This window comes from Alosa pseudoharengus, unplaced genomic scaffold, assembly GCF_046254945.1.
Source record: "Alosa pseudoharengus isolate Yale_2024_CS ecotype anadromous, Long Island Sound unplaced genomic scaffold, YU_APseudo_1.1 YU_APseudo_1.1_scf_13, whole genome shotgun sequence".
Classification (NCBI taxonomy): domain Eukaryota; kingdom Metazoa; phylum Chordata; class Actinopteri; order Clupeiformes; family Clupeidae; genus Alosa; species Alosa pseudoharengus.
In genome coordinates, this window is record NW_027468598.1 from 6,649,905 (window position 1) to 6,668,973 (window position 19,069).

General features: G+C 41.7%; 1 protein-coding gene across 1 annotated transcript; it reads right to left on the minus strand.

Annotated features, from left to right (window-relative positions):
• Positions 1-244: 244 nt before the first annotated feature.
• Positions 245-17,792, minus strand: bcl9l (bcl9 like). Its single transcript, XM_076281936.1, has 9 exons — positions 17,492-17,792; positions 11,309-11,399; positions 10,779-11,135; positions 8,735-8,857; positions 7,847-8,006; positions 7,643-7,727; positions 4,390-6,778; positions 3,356-3,610; positions 245-3,164 (listed from the first exon to the last, which is right to left on the minus strand). Exons 3-9 carry the CDS (start codon positions 11,056-11,058, stop codon positions 1,969-1,971), a joined length of 4,488 nt encoding a protein of 1,495 aa, XP_076138051.1. The 5' UTR covers positions 11,059-11,135; positions 11,309-11,399; positions 17,492-17,792; the 3' UTR covers positions 245-1,968.
• Positions 17,793-19,069: the final 1,277 nt, after the last annotated feature.

The following is a 19,069-nucleotide window of genomic DNA, read 5'->3' on the forward strand; positions in this document are numbered from 1 at the left end:
TTATTGTCACATGCATATAGTTACTGGATGTAAGAAATGCAGTGAAATTAAGTCTGGTGTCAGCCTATTTGTGCATTTATGGGGGGTCAAGGTTTAGTAGATTAAGTGGCAAGGGCTGCATAAGAAAGGTGGGGGAGGATTGGGATTGGGGGGGGGGGCACCAACAATCCAATTACGTTGTCATTTTCATCTCTCATCTGTATCATCTTCTTCTAGTGTCAAGAAATGCAAACGTTCACACAGGTTGTTAAAAAGATTTCATTTATTGGGTAAAACTTTTTAATTACAACTCCGTATACAGTTTACTCACCACCATTCAAACTCCCTGTTAACTTTCAGTTTTTTTGTGGGGAACCACCATGGGGAAATAAGAGGGGTTTTGTGGGTGATGTGGTCCATTTTGACAAAGATGTTTTAATGTATATTACTAACATGGGGTTTTTATCTGCACAAAAGCGGTTTTGGTGAGAGAAAATTGTATGTATTAATGGTTTATTAAAAATCATATGTTGTTAATTAATAACAGTGTTGTTATTTAGTTACTTGATTATTTTAGCACTGGGGCTACAACTAACCCTAACTTTAGGCTGTATTAGGCCCTATGTACTGGTGGTTTGTTTAACATGTCTGAAGGTTGAAGCCTATTGGTCAAGTCTGTTCAGGGTCTAAGGACATAGTCTGGCAATTTATGTCTTTGTTTTGCTTTAGTACAGTTTTTGTTAACTGTAGCATGTTTTGATGGATTTTCTGCACTATATTTGCACATTTTAAGAAAAAGACCAATGGAGTGAAATTGGATTATTTTCACACGCCACTAGTGTGTCGTGGCACAGTGTTTGAAAAACAAGGAGCTAGAGAAACACAAAGAAAATGTTGCTGAATCTGACCAAAAGTGTAATGGATTATAATCAAGGACAGTACCTGTCTGATAACCTGTCTGACAGGAATCCACATTAAATTGTGGCTGGTTGAATAATGTATGTGGGTCATTCCGTGTCAGATCAAACAAAATCTGGATCAGATTTTGCTCAGTTTGTCTGCATAATGTTTAGGTCCCAAAACTAACACCTGTGAAATAGTTTTGTTAAATTCCAATGGTTTGATGTTTCTCTCAAAAATGCATTATCTTGGAAGTAATGTCTGGGCATTAATATCTTAAAAAGTAGTATTCCTAGCCTGACCAAACATATTCTCAGTATGACCTGACCATTACAAGTTTGTACTGCATACCTATTGATTTTAGGTCCTAGATTAGGAACAAAGTGCAAAAAAGTTCAAAGTTTGGGATGGCTAGCAAAAATACTTTTACAGAAATGAATGTCCAAACTTTCCCTGATAATGTGCTTTTCAGGCTGAAAAACGGAAATGTATTCCTAAATTAAGACATAGGATATTCACAGAAATATTCTACAGGCCTTGGTTTTGGGATGCATTCACAATATATATATATATAGACCAGGTTAGAACAAAATATGAAATTGTGCAGCAACAACCTTATGATTTGACACAAAATGACCAATGTAACTGGTTATTATGTCTTCTTCAATTTGTTTTCACCTCTCAATTCACCATTTTCCAACACATAGATAAGTACTACATCACAACAAGTATATGTTTGACCTTATTATTCTTTTTAGACTTAAGCAGTTATAGAGACCATTTGCAAACAAGAACCAATAACATTTCATATATATATCCATGTATGTATGATTCACATGTACAGATTTATATTCCATCTGACAGCAGTTTGGTATGAAATTAAAGGCAAGCAATTAAACATAAAAATGATTTTCAACCCAAAACACGTCTCTCTCATATATACATATATTACAAATATATAGAAAATGGCAATCCGAATTGTAGAAACCTTAAAGTAGGCCTAATGAAGTAACAATACTATTACCAATAATTATTAACAACCATTATTTTGGAATCTTTAAAACAGAACACTTAGTAACATATAAATGTTCAGAAGGGCATGTTATGTATATTTCCAGGTGCATAGCCCAAAGGACTGTTCAAAGACATTCCCCTCTGTCTGAGAGACTGAGGTCCCATCATTCCAGGGTGCGAGGGGGCCATAATAAGACCCTGTGGGGACATCAGTGGGCCCTGCTGCCCGAGCTGTTCCCCTGGAATGGGCATCCCCCTTTGCTTTGCCTGCATCATCATCAGGCTCTGCTGGGCCATTAAGTTGTGTGTGTGCTGCTGTTGTGGGGACATCATACTGGGATGTGGGTGGGATGGGTGGTGTTGAAGGCTATTAGACATCATGACCTGCTGTTGCTGTTGGTGATATTGTTGCTGCTGCTGGGGCCCCAGGCCTGTCCTGACCATCATATGTCCAGGGTGGTTCATAGGTCCCACAACCATACCTCTCCCTCCACTCTGGGGCATTCCTGCACGGATACCATAGTGTGAGGGATGAATTGAGAGCTGTTGTTCTGCCATCATGTTTTGAAGGTTGGCAATGTGGGGGTTGGATGAAGCTGCATTGCTGTGGTGAGGACCAGAGGAGAGCTGCTTCAGAAGCTGTGTGGGAGGGGGCTGCTGCATGGCCTGGCCATGGTGAGAGTTCGGCTGAGGCTGGGACATCCCTTCACTCTTTGGGAAGTACTGTAAGGTGCTGCTAGGTTTGTCAGAGGGAATGATACGAGATAGGTCAAATTCAGGAATGCCAGTGTGCGAAGGGCGGATAACATCACTCAGATCTGGACCGTCGCTCATGCGCATTGAGAGGAAGGAGTCTGAGGGATGGGTAGGCTGCTGGTGAGGTAATCCTTTCCCCAGCAAATGAAATTGTTGGGGAGGGAGCATATCATCAGGGTGCTGGCTGTAATGCTGGGACAATGCCCCAACTGGGGAGTGTGGAGGGCCTTGAGATGGAGCCTGCATGCGAGGAAAGCCCATCATCTGGTTTTGAGGATGCAATGAGGCATTGCATGGCCCTATCCCTCCAGAGAGCCCCCCTGCGCCACCCACAATACCAGAGTTCATACCTGACATGCTCATAAGATTAGGGGAGGACAACATGGACCCTGGAGGACCATGGGAAAGCTGCTGCTGTCCTTGCAGCAACATCCCAATGGGACTTTGTGGGCTGCCAGGTGGGCCCATGCCACTCTGGGAAGAGAGGAGCATCTGAGGGGATGGATGGTGGTTTCCTGATGGTTAAGAAGGGAGATAAAGTGAAAGTTATCTGAGAAAAACAAAGGTGCCTTTGAGTGCAGTTCATACTTAGGATAGTCTTATTTATTTTATTATGTGCTTCAGTTATGTAGTGACATCATGGTGGACAGTGTGTAAATCCACCCTTATCATAGATGTCTGAAGTTAGATTTGTGAAATACTATACCTTCCATGTTAACGCCTGGCAGAAGGGGCCTGTCTGGCATCATCTCATCATCAGAGGTGGAAATGGTCTTTATTGCTTCATGGTACAGAGGAGCGGAGCTAGACATGGCGTATTTGGACATCTGAGACATGATCAGCGACAGGGGATTCTGGGATGGAGGGGCATCTGGAGAGGATGTGAAGGGCATGCTGGAATTCAGTGAGCTGGGTTGGCTAGTTACTGTTGAGTTTGAACTCTTTGGAGGCAGAGTTGGACCTGAGAAACAGTATGGACAAAACCATGAGACTTCTTAGACTATAATTTTAACATTTAAGCCATTTCACTATTATATTGTCTCGGACAAATGTTGCTGAATATAATGCAATTGGCAATGATCGAATCAATTTGAAGCAGGGCTAGGACATTTGGTTAAATAATCCATTGCAATAATGTTTCCTTAACAAATATGTTATTAGTGGTTTTCACAATACAATTAAACTAATCATTACTTTACTTTTAAGCCTCCTTTTTGTTAAAATTACTTTGCTAGATTTTCCTTAGGCAGATTCAGAACATGCAAATTCACAGAAAATCAAATGCAATTGTAAACAGAAATCTATTTATTTTACAAACAAAATAACACCAAAAGTTTTGAATCCCTTAATTTCAATAGTGTGTACTGCCATCGTGTCTTTTCCTATGTAGAATACTACAGCATGTGTCATGTCTGTGCCTGTGTTTTTTGTTGGAAAACTAGAAACCCTGCATGACAGTATGCATTGGTCTCTCTCTCCGACTGCCTCACTGCTAGTTTCAGTTAACAGGCTTGACTGAATGTTCTACTGGATAGCAATTCTTTAGGTAGTTAAACAAGTTCATAGTACTGTAAACCATATTAGTACACTAATTTGACAGATAGCAGTAAACTACACCAGTACGTTAAAAGAGCGGTCACCTTCCCTGACGCAAATTACCTTTATTGACACCCCTGTAGCCCCAAGCAGTATGCTGGCATGATCGGTTAGAATTGTATGTCATAACAATTTTCCTGTTACCTGTTTCAGAGTTGCTCGTTCCATTGCCCATGCCCTTTCCATTTGGGGGTCGTCCAGGACTGGGCATACTGGTCTTTGGGGATGTGGTCCAACTGGGAGAGGCCATGTTCATTACAGGGGATTTTTGGTGTCCTGGTGAGCCAGAGGGAGAATGCATGCCAAGGGATGTGGTGCCAATCATCTGCGGTGACTTCATGGAGGTTGAGGATGGAGTGCCTGCCCTAGATGCAGCAGGAAGATGTGGATGAGAGGGACTAGTGGTGGAGACTGGGGTGGGAGACTTCAGTACCGAAGCAGAGGGAGAGGGCATAAGGGGGGATGGCTCTGGGCCAATGGAAGGGGACTTGAGTGGATGAGGTGGGGCCATCGTTGGGGAGCCCATGGAATTAACATTGACTGACAAGTTGGATGGATGACGAGGACAGGAGTCAGACCCTCTGGGGCCTGTATCTAGAGGCATGTGGCTTAGGTGGGATGAGCTGCCTAGAGTAGTTCCCTGCTGATCTGGCCCAAAATTTGCTTGATCAGTTTGCTTGAGGTAGGACCTCTCTGATTGTCCCCCACAAAATCTTTGGTTAGAAAATTGCACAGGACCCTCTGGTCCAGTAATCACAGCTTTACTTGCACCACCGCGACCATTCTGCCCAGCTCTAAGACGGGAAATATCTTCTGGGCTTAAAACTTCCCCTACACGATTAACTCCTCGCAGTTTCTGTGCAAGCACCTGCTGTTCCTGTGCATTCAAGTTAACATTCATTATTAGATGAGTGCTTAAAGGAGATTCTCCAAGATCTCTTAGGGAGGGCCCATCTCCTTCTCTTACCCTGCCAAGGGGAGAGTGCATTATGGCTTGTGAGTGTGGGAAATCCATGGGGTCACCATGGGGGCCGATACCCACAACTTGGTTAGGGAGACTCGGCCTTCCTGTGTTGTTTAATAACCGTGACTGTCCCATTCCTTCCTGCTGCTGCTGCTGCTGCAGTACGGCAAGCCGCTCTTGCTCGAGCCTCTGCAGCTGCCTCTTTTCCATGATGCGGAGTACCTCTTCACGCATAAGTTGTCGCTCTGGGTCACCATGTAGGTGTTGAGATGGACCACCAGGACCACCAGGTGGGTAGCATCCATGCAACAGTGACCTACCACCACCAATGTTGAGTGGCAAGTCCTCCACCCAGCCCATTCCAGACCTTTGAAGTCCAAGACCCTCCATGGTCAAAACTCTCCCAGGGCTAACAGGATAGCCCCTTGTCCCCGATGGGCCTCTCTGCATCTGTCCCACAAATCTTGGGCCTTGAGACCCATCCTGGTGGATATCGATTAACCGAGGGTTGCTTCCCATACCTCCACCCATCAGAGGTGCAGGGCCCCACTGCTCGTCTGATTTGCTGTGGTATGGTGGGGGAGGGCCCCTCATCATGAGGTGTGGACCCCTGGGCATGCCCATCTCTGCCATCATGCGGTAGTGCTGGGGATGTGAGTGTGGGTGCATTTCCTGTTGTCGACGCTTCTCCTGGTAGTACTCCTCCTGAAGCTTCCTCCATGCCATCTGCTCTGGCGTCAGCCCATCATGGTCCTGCAGCAGCCCCAAGTCCAGTTCTGGTGGTGAGGACATGTGGTGGTGCTGCTGGGTTGGCAAGCCCAGGTGGGGCCCTATAGCAGGATCATCAAGTCTGGATCCCCCAAGATTCTGTGTTTGAGACATAATCGACTGCAGGGGCTCCTCATATTTTTTTAAAGTACCTACTTCAGACATATCAAGAGGAAGATTATTATTGTTCATGTTCTCAGCATTCTTAGTGCTCTCACTTCCCTCTTGCGTTCTGCCATTGTTGTCAGTATTGTTATTGTTGTTTATGTTGATGCTGTTGCTGTGGATGGCACCGGGGTTACCATTTGGCCCTTCCAGGTCTCCTGAGCCTCCACTGACACCACTGCGGAGCAGTAGTCGCTCAATGTCTCTGAGTGTTTGCAGAGAGCGCTCCCGGTGCTCCAGCTGCTCCTTGGACAATCGGTGTGGCCCTTCACCCTGGAGATGTGCTGGCAGCACTGAGGAACTAGAAGTGGGAGAGACACCAGCACTAGGGTGGGCCATGTTCCCCACACCCTCTGCTCCCCCAGGCCCTGTTACATCTCCAGCTGGTGGACCAGCACTGCCTTGCAAAGGCTGATGCGAACTGGAAGGGCCATCCAGAGGTTGGTGGACTGGCAGGTCAGCCTCTTGAGGTTGCACACTCGATGATGAGCTACCTGTGACCTGTGTACCAATTGCCCCTCCAACAGATGCTGGCCTTGGAGTGTCATTTTGAGATTTCAGTGTTCCCATGGGTGGTGTGCTTCTGGAGCTGAGTTGTTCTGGTAAACTGGGCAGCTTCCTCACTGCTGGCAGACACTAGGAGGCAGAAGAAGACAATTCATTTAGCTACTGGCTATTAAATATACATCACCCTGTGAAAGGTAATCAGGGTTAAATATGTAGTTACTTTGCTTAATTACACATCCCTGTATATGCACCATGTTTAAAGGTGCAGTCACTGGTTTTTGTTGAGATAAAATTGAAATGTCTCCAGATCTTCAATAATGACATATATCAGATGCAGATGAAGAACAGTCGACAATTGTTCTGTACATCACTTTCATTTTATTTTAGGAATTTTCAATGCATTTGTTGAGGGCCTGGCCATGAGGCCAAATAGATCAAAATGGTGGGAAAAGGGAGAAACAAAGAGTATAAAATTCATATGTTTCATATTTATTACCTATTCCAAAGAGGTTGTGTTTTGGTGCCATTTGTCTCTTTTTGTGTGTTTATTTCTTTCTCTGTCAGTAGGATTATGATAAATCTTAACCTAATTATCTTAATATACCTGATTTCATGAACCTTGATGGAAAGGTGCCTTATAAGCCAACAAATAACATGGATCAGATTGACTGGGACGGATCCTACTCAAGTGGAGCCTCAATGAGTTTACTTTTACTTTCATTAATGTTGTAAAATATGGCATTTGCCTTAGTGGAGGTTTTCACTCTCCAAGTGTCCTACTACTTATTTATGTTATAAAGAACACTATTTATCATGCTTTCAGTATTAGATATTCATTGTATGTCACGAGACATTTTAACTTTGTAACAATAACTTAATAACTTATAAAATAATAACATAATAACTTATGCGTGGTTGTTTGTGTATACGACTCGCATGTGTATGTGTCCGTGTATGTATTTCAGTTCAATATATGTATGTGTAATTGCCAACCTGATCCAGCTTTGTACGAGGGACATTTTGCTGGTGAAACATGAGTATCGAGTCTGTGTGGCCATGAATTACTGCCTCAGCAGCGCTGAAACACATGAAAAAGGTACAATTAGTTAGGCTTTGTTTATTATTCTCTGGATGACAAAGAAAATGTAAACTTCAGTACATAGGGCTCTTGCCCTCCAATATCAGCCACCTACTCACCTATTGGCTAGGCTGGTGGTGAAAACATACACCACTTGTTGAGCAGGACGGGGCAGGTCAGATCGGAGGCTCCCTGAACTAAAAGCATATCCTGCAGGAGGAGCAGATGACTGCCCTCCAACACCAGCAGTGCCGCAAGTACCAGTGATCATACGCTCTCCTGAGACAGAGAGTGAGAGAGAGTAGAAAAAAAATGAAATGGAAAAAGATCCTATAATCATGTTTCCTTGTATATGTGACACATTAATACATATAAAGGACAAAGTACTGTTGCACACTCGAGCGCCATTGCACTTTCAGATTGAGAACTGTAAGATGACACTTTCTCAGACCTTCAAGTTAAAGACTTGCAGAGAGAGAGAGATGCTCAAATACTCACTGATTGTTAAAATACATAGTTTTTGCTGTATTTGACATCCACAGATGAGCCATATGTGACAAGGTTGGCTTATTGTTAGTAGTTCTCAGTTTTTAACACTAGGTGGAGCTGACCTAGTATTTACTTTATGAGACTGGCAGAATGTTTGACCATGTCAATATTCAAAAGAATAGCAACTAAAACCTTTACAAGACCAACTAATACTGTTATGCAAAAACACTGATGGAAAGTGATTGGAATTAAGTGAATAAAGACTAATTTGATTAACTTTGTCAGTGACTAAATATTTCTGTCTGTTTCTAACAGGTTCTTCTTCTTCTCAAGGGTCTCTTAAGATTTGTCACATTCAAGAGGACACAAAAATGGATCCTACAACAGGCAATTGGAGATCATGATTTGCTTGCAATTTGCCAAATGATGTGTGTCCTCCAGGGGTCAGCAAAGGCATTTGGTGCTACAAATTGTGCATGTCTGCTGGTGCTCTTTTAGTGTCAGTGAAGAAGACTCACGATGAACTGCCATGTTAGGTTTGTCCTCATCCTCCTCTGTGTCTCCTCCAGAGCACCACTCATCACCACTGTAGGGTTGCTTCTTCTCCAGAACACAGCGACGCTTGCTACGCATTACGCCATCTAGACATGCATGCACACACACACACAATCACAAGCAAAGGGAGATAAAGCAAGAGGTTACTGTCTGTCAGAGTAATATTTGTGCTTTGGATTTTCACAGACATCCAAGAAAATACACATAGAAACCACCTGCGTGAATCTGTAAATCAAAGGCAAGATGAGAACAAAACCTTCACATGACTGTGCTGACAGCAAGAGGAAGTGAGCATACACTGGCCTTGAAGTACTCTACAACCTTGATCAGACAAGTGCAGCAATGCAAAATGGTCACTGTTGCATATATGTGCTACTGAATGATAAAACACAAATTAATTTGTTCATATTTCAGTAAAGTTATTCAATAACTGTATGAAAACATTTAAAAAAAATAATTTCATATGAATATGCAGAAACAAAGGAACAATTGTCCATCAAAAATAAATCATTGTTGCAGGTCTAGAACATTCCAGTTATTCACAAAACAATAATGTGGACATGGTGTTGAGGGTGCATTAAGTGGTCTAAACTTGTAAACTTTGAAAATTTGTGTTCACACCAGCCTTTCCAGATTCAGATTCCAGTTTCTTGAAACACCTGGAAGCTCACACTAAAAGGCTTCCTCTCCTGCCGGGCGGGCATGCATGGAAAACAGAAGTGCAAGCTAGATACAGAAGATCACTAGAGAAGAAGCGCAATGTTACTTTCTAATGCCATGGACGCATGGTTTATAACAAGCAGACTACAAAGGGCTCTCAGTTATGACTGGGAAAAACAAATGGGTAAATAGCAAATTTAACTTCTCTGTCTGGTTGGATAATGCAAGATTAAAGCTGCAGTGGGCAAGTCTGACAGTTTGAGGGGACTTAGCCAAAATGTTGAATGTTTACAACTCTCATGTCCCTCCCCCACTACCACCGAGCACCCTCTCATCGAGTTCGTCAGTGCACACCAGACTGTGATTGACAGTCAGATCTCACACAGCCCTGCTCTGATTGGATCAGAAGAACCAGGAGCTGTAGATTTTTGCAAAACAAATAACAGGCTCTAGGTGGAGGTAGAAGTGTGGGTTTTTTTGTAAAACCAGCTGATTTATACGGAGCATAGTGTCGGTTTCAGTAAATATGATCAAAAAAATCTTGTCAACTGCAGCTTTAACTAATGAATACGAGGTCAGTAAAGCCTGACACATTATTGGCAGCTTGGTGTGGATGTCACACCTCTACCATTACTGAGAGTGTAGGGTCAGTGGGTTGTTTCTTTTGTTTCTTCAATGACTGCTCTGCCAAATTTTCATTTAGTTCAATAAATTCTGTACTACATGCTATTGTAATTTGTATATAGTGGCTTTTCAATGAAGAAGAGAGATCATGATAAAAGAGATCCTCCATTCCCAGATCTTTCAGCAACAGAATTTCTAACAGCAATTCAAAAAAAAAATAGTACATTTCACCTATGCCTTACAAAATCTGCTGCCTTGCCAACGATTACAGACAGTTAGCCAGCTATGAAACAGGAAGGAAGGAGGGGAGAGAGAAAGAGAGCGCTGACTCATTTGTTAACATAAAGCCGTGTCTGCTGGGAATAAAAGAGGATGCTTAAAAGGTCATCTGTTCCTCCTCTGCTTTGACACAGTGCACTGGCTGAGGACAGACTGTCATACCTCCCTCTAGCTTCACGCTCAACCTTCTTCACTTTACCTTTAATATGCTTCCTCAAACATATTCTGTCTCCTTCACTCTGGACTGAACAGAGACTTATCCTGAGTTATTGCTACAATATGACCAAAGATATACTGTGGATGTATTATATCAGTAAAATGTAACATAATACAAATATAGAAGCAACATCTTTGCATTACCTTCGTCTATGTCCATCAGTATGTCAACTGAGAAATCAAGAGACATGGCATATATACAGTAATACTCTCTTTAATCTACTGTACCTTTAGCATCAGGCTCCAGGGAGTCTCTCAGGTCACCTGCGTCCATGGAGATAGCTCTCTCCCGTTTAGTCTTGGTCTTCAACATTGTTACTCCTCCACCAACACCTGATGGACCCACGCTGTTCAATCCGGGAGAAACCTGGTTGGTTTTGACTCCATGACTTCCAATCCCAACACCCTTAGTGCCAAGGCCTTGCTGCTGGTTCGCATCAGAAATCTGAGTTTCGGAGCTACTAACCACTTGCTTACCATTAGTGGTCAGTTTATTTTCAGGGTGCATTTGATTGGTCGTTGATAACAGTACTGGCAAGTAATGTGTTGTGTGTACTCCTGAGGCTCACAGAATTTCACACAGTACTGCAGACAAAATAAAGAGGGTAGAGGTCAGAAGAGATGGTTCTGATGCCCTAAAAGAACATACCAACACTACCACCAATTTCATATTTGGATGGATGTAATTAGTCGTGTCGGAGTTGAGGTTACTGTGCTTGTTTCATAAAGGGTGTGCAGAAAAAAATGAGCTGACTTACACCAACTATTTGACTTGGGCGATACATCCATCAATGTAGCAACTTCCTTCTTTCAGAAATCTACTGAGCTGCATGCTGTCTTCAGCTCTCTCTAAGAGTAGGAGGGGGGGGGGGGGGGTAGAGATTATCAGTATAATGACACATGGTGAAACTGATTGAGTCAGTTTCTGCAAATCCATAAAATACCAGAGCTGTTAGAAGAAAACAAAAATCAAGGTTTCCTACTCAAGGAGTGGAGGGGCTTGATGTTCTGAACTGTTTCCAGTGCAACAAGCTCCACCCACAGCAACCAGCTTTCAAAACCACAAAAACTCCCCATAGACATTCCACAGCACCCTCAGTCTCTCTCAGCTGGCTGTCTCACTCCCATCACTACTTCAATCAGAAGTCTAGCCTACACAAAATAGTTAATCTGGGAGCAAATATTCAGACACACATGTGCGCGCTTACGCAGTGAAAAGTACAAGTCATTGAGTAAGGAGTTGTGAGGCTGCATTCAGATTTCAGACCCTGCCTGATGTTTGTGAATGCGGTACTCATAGTACAGAGCCAACACACAGCAGTGACATTCCTCACCCTGTTCAGGCATCTCAAAGCAGACACAAACACCTGCTCATGTTCATTACTCCTGGCCCTGATGTGTATCTATATCTCAGATTTATAAGGGGAAAATGTTTACTATAACTTGTAGGCCTATTATTGAAATGAGAAAAAAATTCTGCCTCCCCATCATCATGGCCGGAGGCATTGTGTTTTTACGTCCATCCATTCATATGTGATATCAAAAGAATGGTCAAAGGTCAAGGTCAACATGACCTCACAGTCTTGTGAACATGGTATATCACAAACGCCTTCAGGGAATTACTTCAAGTTTATCACAAACATTCACATGAATGTGAAGGATGAATGAGAATACTTCATCACTATTCATGTCTATTGGGGCAGCCGTGGCCCACTGGTTAGCACTCTGGACTTGTAACCGGAGGGTTGCCGGTTCGAGCCCCGACCAGTGGGCCGCAGCTGAAGTGCCCTTGAGCAAGGCACCTAAACCCTCACTGCTCCCCGAGCGCCGCCGTTGTAGCAGGCAGGTCACTACGCCGGGATTAGTGTGTGCTCACTGTGTGCTCACTGTCTGCTGTTTGTGTTTCACTAATTCACCGATTGGGTTAAATGCAGAGACCAAATTTCCCTCACGGGATCAAAAAAGTATATACTTATGTCTATGGGAGCAAAATGGTGGCGGTTCCAGTCTTCATAAAGAGGTGTGTTTCGCGAGAGCCACCATCTCGTTGCTTTACGTCGAATGAGTTGGAATATATCTTTCACAGCATTAAATTACAATTTTTTTTCTTATTGAATTTAATATCTTTCTAGCTTTTAGACCGATCATTATCTGTTGTCAAGCAAGCACGTACATAGCAACTGGCCAGCAGACAGCAGAAAAAGCTAGGTGCACACCTGAAATAGTTTATTTTCTCCATGGGAAAGCAAACAATTCTCTCATATATATATATATGAATTATGAAATATATGATTTTTTTGCAAGCAGGGATCTACACTGTGAACAGAACTTAATGACTAGGCCACACAATAACATTGGATGCTGAAATTTGAAATTCAATCAATTCTTCCCCTGTACCTTGCTCAGAAATATTTATGAAAAAAAGTTCAGCCTATTCAAAACTGCGAGGTGCGATCACTGGGGTCCAAGCAGTATTACACTGGGTCAATAGTTTAAACAGGTGAAATCAACCACAATCCCTATGCCAAAGCAAACAGCAATCAGCTTACGCCATGGTTATATTACTTGAGACATTTCAATAGCCTACCTTAGAACACCAGAGGATTATAATATTATAATATAACTCTATACAACTCTACCTCTTTAATTCAGCTGTCTGGTTGAAGCCTGGAAATATTGTTAACAAAGTACCATAGTTGGCTAGCTTATCATAGTCTACTGATTGGACTGTTCAGTTTCCCCATGTGTGTTTAAGTTCCAAGATAATACTTGTTCTCCTTGGGACAGGCCCTTTTGGAAAACATTGGTATTGAGATGATCAGTTAACTTGAATGCAAGAGTTTTAAACAAATGCAGCATGCTAATGATGCTAAGTGGATTTAATAATAATTTAGCTAGTCGTCTTCTATGTGTCCTTGCTTTCACGATTGTGTATGTTTTATTTGGATTGTGTTGGCCAAGTCGCGTGTGTCCATTGAGCGAGGGAGAGCGAGAGAGAGCGGGGCAAGGAGGGGGCTTACTTCTAAACTGTTTGGTAAAGTTGAACACATAGTCCACAATTAAAGCAACGAGAGGTATGAAATTATGATTTATTTATTTATTTTTGGACAACGTAGGCTACCGGTAAGTAAAGCGGGAGATGTGTGTTGCTTATGAGGCCGCGCAAGCTGCAAAGCACTGTGTGAAACACTAGAAAGGGTGTGTTGCGGTTCTGCCTTTTCACACTGCGACACAGTTTCGTGGATATGAGTGTCGCGATTTCGGTTTCGAATCGCATATCGTTACAGCCCTACTAAGTATTGACACCTAGTTCACTTCCTTTACCCTATATTCAGAATTCCTTAAAAAATAAGGATAGGATATAAATAGGTGAAGATGAAGTTTCAAAACTGAAAATGTCAGTATATGGTCACATGAAATGTCAGTCTCTGCTAATGTTTTGATCATAGTATCCTTTCAATTCGCTTGATTTGGCACTGGCTTAACTTATTCCCATCCTCCCTCTTTCCCTCAATCTAGACCTTCTCTACTGCACCTTAAACACTCCCTTGTTTCTCATTTTCAACATGATACTTGTTGCTATACAGCCTATTCTTGAGGGAGTTAAACAAACTACAAGCATAACAACAGGTTACCTAAGGGAAAGTGCCTTGATCAAAAATCAACAAAACAAAACAAACAATAAAAAAACAACAAACAAAAATAGGTGAAGAAATTTGAGTTTTATTCCTTTTCAAATTTCGTCAGCTGTAACAGTCTCAAGGCTGATTTGTATTCAAAATTGTCACTGTTAAAAATCCAATGTTTCTGTCTTATTTACCTTCTCCTTTCCAAATGCTGCTAAGGTTTACAGCGCCATTCTTCTTCTTATAATTGCTGTTGTCAAATGTGCTATTGTTAGTCACATTTTTTGTGCTATTGAGGTTTTCACTTTCATTACTTGTGGTAAAAATATGGCTGTTTTCGTTATCAAAGTTGGGTCCCATCTTGATACAGGAAATTGAGCAACACTTAATTTCCTCTGCCAACTGTTAGTGGCATGAGTAGGCCTTGTGCAGTCAACATTCCTTCTAGACATAAAATGATGTAACATTGATGGTATAAATCTGTTAAATATTAAAAAATTAAATGTGAAAAAATATATATAGTGAAACCGTGTCAGAATTCTCTTGGTCAGTGGCGTAATGATTTTTAGAGGGTGTAAGATTGCAATTTCTGGATTGTGCACCAAAACACACCTTCTGCCACACTCCTGGGCTCAAAGCTTAATAAAAGTACAGCGCATGGTGAAAAATCCGAGAGTAAGATAGGAATAAACTAATGTTTATCTAGGTTCATATCTCTGGTGCTCAGGGACCACAGGCCATCCACTCAGGATAGCCTGTGGTGTGCCATAGTAACTAAGATGTTTTTTTTCTGTACAGTACATGACAGCAGATGTTCTTTAGAAATAGGGATAACCATGTGAGATTGAGAGGCCTTTTCTTTGTGGGTGTCCCCTTAGGTTCATGCACAAGAAATTAAACATCTTGTCCTGTATTAGATTGCTCCAGAGTACTGATAGTTTTTGCATAATTTATGCTTGGACTTGTCTTAGAAAATGAGAGAGAGACTACTGTATAATGGTCCTGCTCTGGGAATATTAATCCAGTTTTAACTGTACTCATTTGAATGGAGTAATCCACTATTACTACTATTTTTTACACACATTAAAACAATATCTAGATTCTAGTTTCACTATATAGGCCTATAACTTACGTTTCAGCTCCAATCTGCTAGGTGGAAACCTTCTCAGTATCACATTATTCTTTCATAGTTCACCCTAGCCACGCTGCCTGTAACTCACCCCAAAGCTCTCAGATCACCTTCCCAGATAACACACAATTTGTCAACAGCACTAAATCTGCTTGGCCTTGCACCACTCTATAATGTACATTGCCTTATGAAATACACTATGCATGGAAAATATTTAACTAGGCTTCATATTAGAATATTAAATAGATTTTTGTGAGTTGTAATATGGCACTGTTGACAAAGTTGTGAGAAGTCACAGAGACGACAAACATGATACATTTCTGACATCTGACAACTCTAAAAGGATTAGTCTTGGTCTGATATATACTGTTTAAATTACAGTGATTCAGGTATACTGAAGAAGATATAATTCAGTACAGGATGTCTGGGTGTGTTAACCATAAGCACTGTTCTTGAATTGTGCAGAGACAGCAGATGATAAAAGTGTCATCTTGATGCTTCACAGTTTCTCCTTGTAAAAAGAACAGCATGGCCACCTGTGGAATGAACACTAGTTAGCATAGCCCGCACGTGTATGCCAACTTTGGGTCACTTTTTAAACTTTTCTCTTTGCATGTGTAAGACAAAGTGTGGATCTACCCTCATGCTACTGTACATGATAAAAGGTTACTGGATAAATAGCTCTCTCAGGCCAATAAATGTGAACAACACTTTAGGTCCAGGCTCTTTGAGAAGGCAACATCTACATGTAAGAACTGAGTGTGTAAACAGTGGCCTAGACTGAGAGGCATTGAGCTAGGGCACAGAAAAGGACATGCGGTGGGTTTCAACCTCAAAGACAATTCAGATCAAGTTGCACACCCTGCAAACCATGTCCAATGCTATAAATAGCCCAGCTGAATCTCACAGACTGACAGGGAGACCAACATAATTTGCAGTGTAACTCGGTGAAGGATACAAGCAACTGAAGAGTGTCTTGGGTGTGTCATCACAAACATGGAAGAAACCTTGACAGTGTTACCATGGAAATTTTAACGTATCTTGATTTCATGGTGACACTGTCTTAGAAATGCAAGGAACTAAAAACAATGATAGGTTGTTCCTGCCAGTGCCATGGATAGGTGACTGAAAAATAATTTTGAGTCAACACATTCAGTGTGCTCAAATAAAATTGAAGTCTCTCTTTTGATAGTATTATTCAATTACACATCTGACAATAATTCCCAGCATAACACAAGGTCAAAGGCCAGACCTTTCACAACAGGCCTCAGAGTACATAAAGTTTTAAAAACGCGTGCATTACCAGTGTTGGTGTATGGATTACCTACAATCCAACTATTGTTTAAGCAATGAACAACATGTTCATATTTTCATCACAGATGTGGCTGAGGATCTAACAGGCTCCCGAGGCTACTGCACAGATGTAATCAATTGTTTCGTTCACTACTGTCAACTGGTGACGAAAGACAAGAAACACGTAACAGGGTTTTTTCAGCCAGGTGCCTTGCCACCTGGATTGGTCTCACTTGATGCTGTAACTGGTGTCGAAATGGGGGTAGACAGGCCGTAAGTAAAGTAACAAGTGTGCGCAGTTCTTTTCAGAGACAACAGCTGAATTAAATAATAACTGTAGTACGTCCACGTATTTCATAGTCCACTCAGCCTTTTCCATGCTGCGTTGAATTAGCTGTCCAGCTAACTTAGCTGATAGCAGCATATCCCCAGACCAAATTCTTGAAGTGCCAGAAGTAGCCAAGCAAACAGGTCGGTATACAAGGCTGGATAAAGCACTCACTTGCTTGATAACGATAAACCACCCATACGTTATACGACCATCTGGATATGACCGCACATATATTAATACAGCCGTGTACGTCACACTAACATTTTGTATACTAAGTCACATGGAGCATGGCCTGGTGCGACAATCTCCTTTCTGATTAGCTAAGCTGGGTCTGTAAGCTAACGACAGTTTGCTAGCTGACGGCTACGGTAGCTGACGTTGCTATAGTCTTGCTAGTTCAATTGGGTTACACATCTGCACATGATCCCTCTGTGTAAGTCCCAACTTAAGATGTTATTTATTTCAAAACAGTACGTTTGTCAATAAGGCGAGTCGTACACTTTGAAAAGTCGCAAATGTGCGTGATAGATTGGTTATGTAGTTGGAACTATAAATTTCCTACCCCATTCCGCTGTCTGTAAGAGGCCGATGTCAAGAATGACGGCAAACCGACATCACCTGAAGTGGCCGCCACTGCTTTCATTGCTGCCACTGCGCAATATCCCCTCGGCTATAACAATCAAATGCCAGGTAACGTTACATTTCCACGCATTCGAGTAGCCTACAGCCCATTGGGCAAAACAGATTTCAGCTTTCTCAGATTAAAAATCCACGCGGTGAACGAGACCTTCAGTTGACCATGTATAGTGACTTGGAGAAGGGGAAAGACACTGCACGACACTGTCCATAGGTACCACCGGATCTGAGTGCTCGAATAATACAACCGACTGATGTGGCAAGTCAGCCACCCGCTTTTTTCTTCATTGATGGTAGCCTAAGCGAAATCAGCCAACAACAAACTTCACACAGCTTTCATACTGCCTTCTTTGTAGGTCATTAGGACAATGGCAGAACAACGAAAAACTGTATAACCAAAATGCCAAGTTTGTTATAAAAAAAAAAGCCTAACACAACAGTAAAAGCCTAGGCTGCCCATGTCAATTAGGCTATTAACAAATTAAATTTTAATTAGATTAGTCCTATTATTATTTTTACTAGGCTATTGTTATTCTTATTAACAACAACAACAATAGGCTAATCATAATATTATTATTATTATTATTATTATTATTAATAATAATAATAATAAATAGCCTATTATTAGGCCTAAAACAGATCAGGCCTAAGTATTGTTATTTAGTAGTGTTTGATGGGGTGGGGGGAAAGTAGATGCTTTGGCTTTGGAATTTATAGGCTAATTCAAAAATGAATATCAGGTAGCCTACCCTACTTTCACCACTTATCTGCATTAGCCTATGCAGACTGTAGTGTTACCATGATGATTAAAGAAGTGTTTTTGAAAAAATTGCTTAAGATCTTTGAAAAGCAATTTTTCTCAAAGCACTGAGCCAGAAAGGTTTTTGGATTTTCTGGTGATATGTTGTGAAGCGGCTTTTCAGGTGAGGACTCCCTCTGGTGGACCTAAATACTTTAGGCTATTAAGCCAAAAAATATTATCCCCGCAAGAGGAGTTCTGCTGCGCTAAATAGGCCTACCTCCTGGCCACCTTAAATCACAGGACAGACAGGCCAGCCCTCCAAGATAGATTTGCTGTGCAGAAAATGCAAGTGCTTCATATGCTATCTTAGACTAGAAATCCTCATTACGGTGTCCGCCAACTTATTTGATCCCAATTTTTTCCTAAAAATGTTCTTTAGGCTACATAGGCTATACAATAATTATTATGGTTATAGTTATGGTATTTAGCAGACGCTTTTATCCAAAGTGATACAAATAACAACAATACAATAGTTAAATTTAACAGTAAATAATCAATAGCCTAAATAAATAAATACTATAATATACAAACCATAACACATACTGTAAGAAACACTTAATGAACTAAGTGCATGTTGAACAGATATGACTTTAGACCCCTCTTGAAAGACCCAAAACTATCACAGGAACGGAGAGCACTGGGCAACTCATTCCACCAACAAGGATCCACTGAGGAAAAGAGTCTTGAATTTGACCTAGCGTT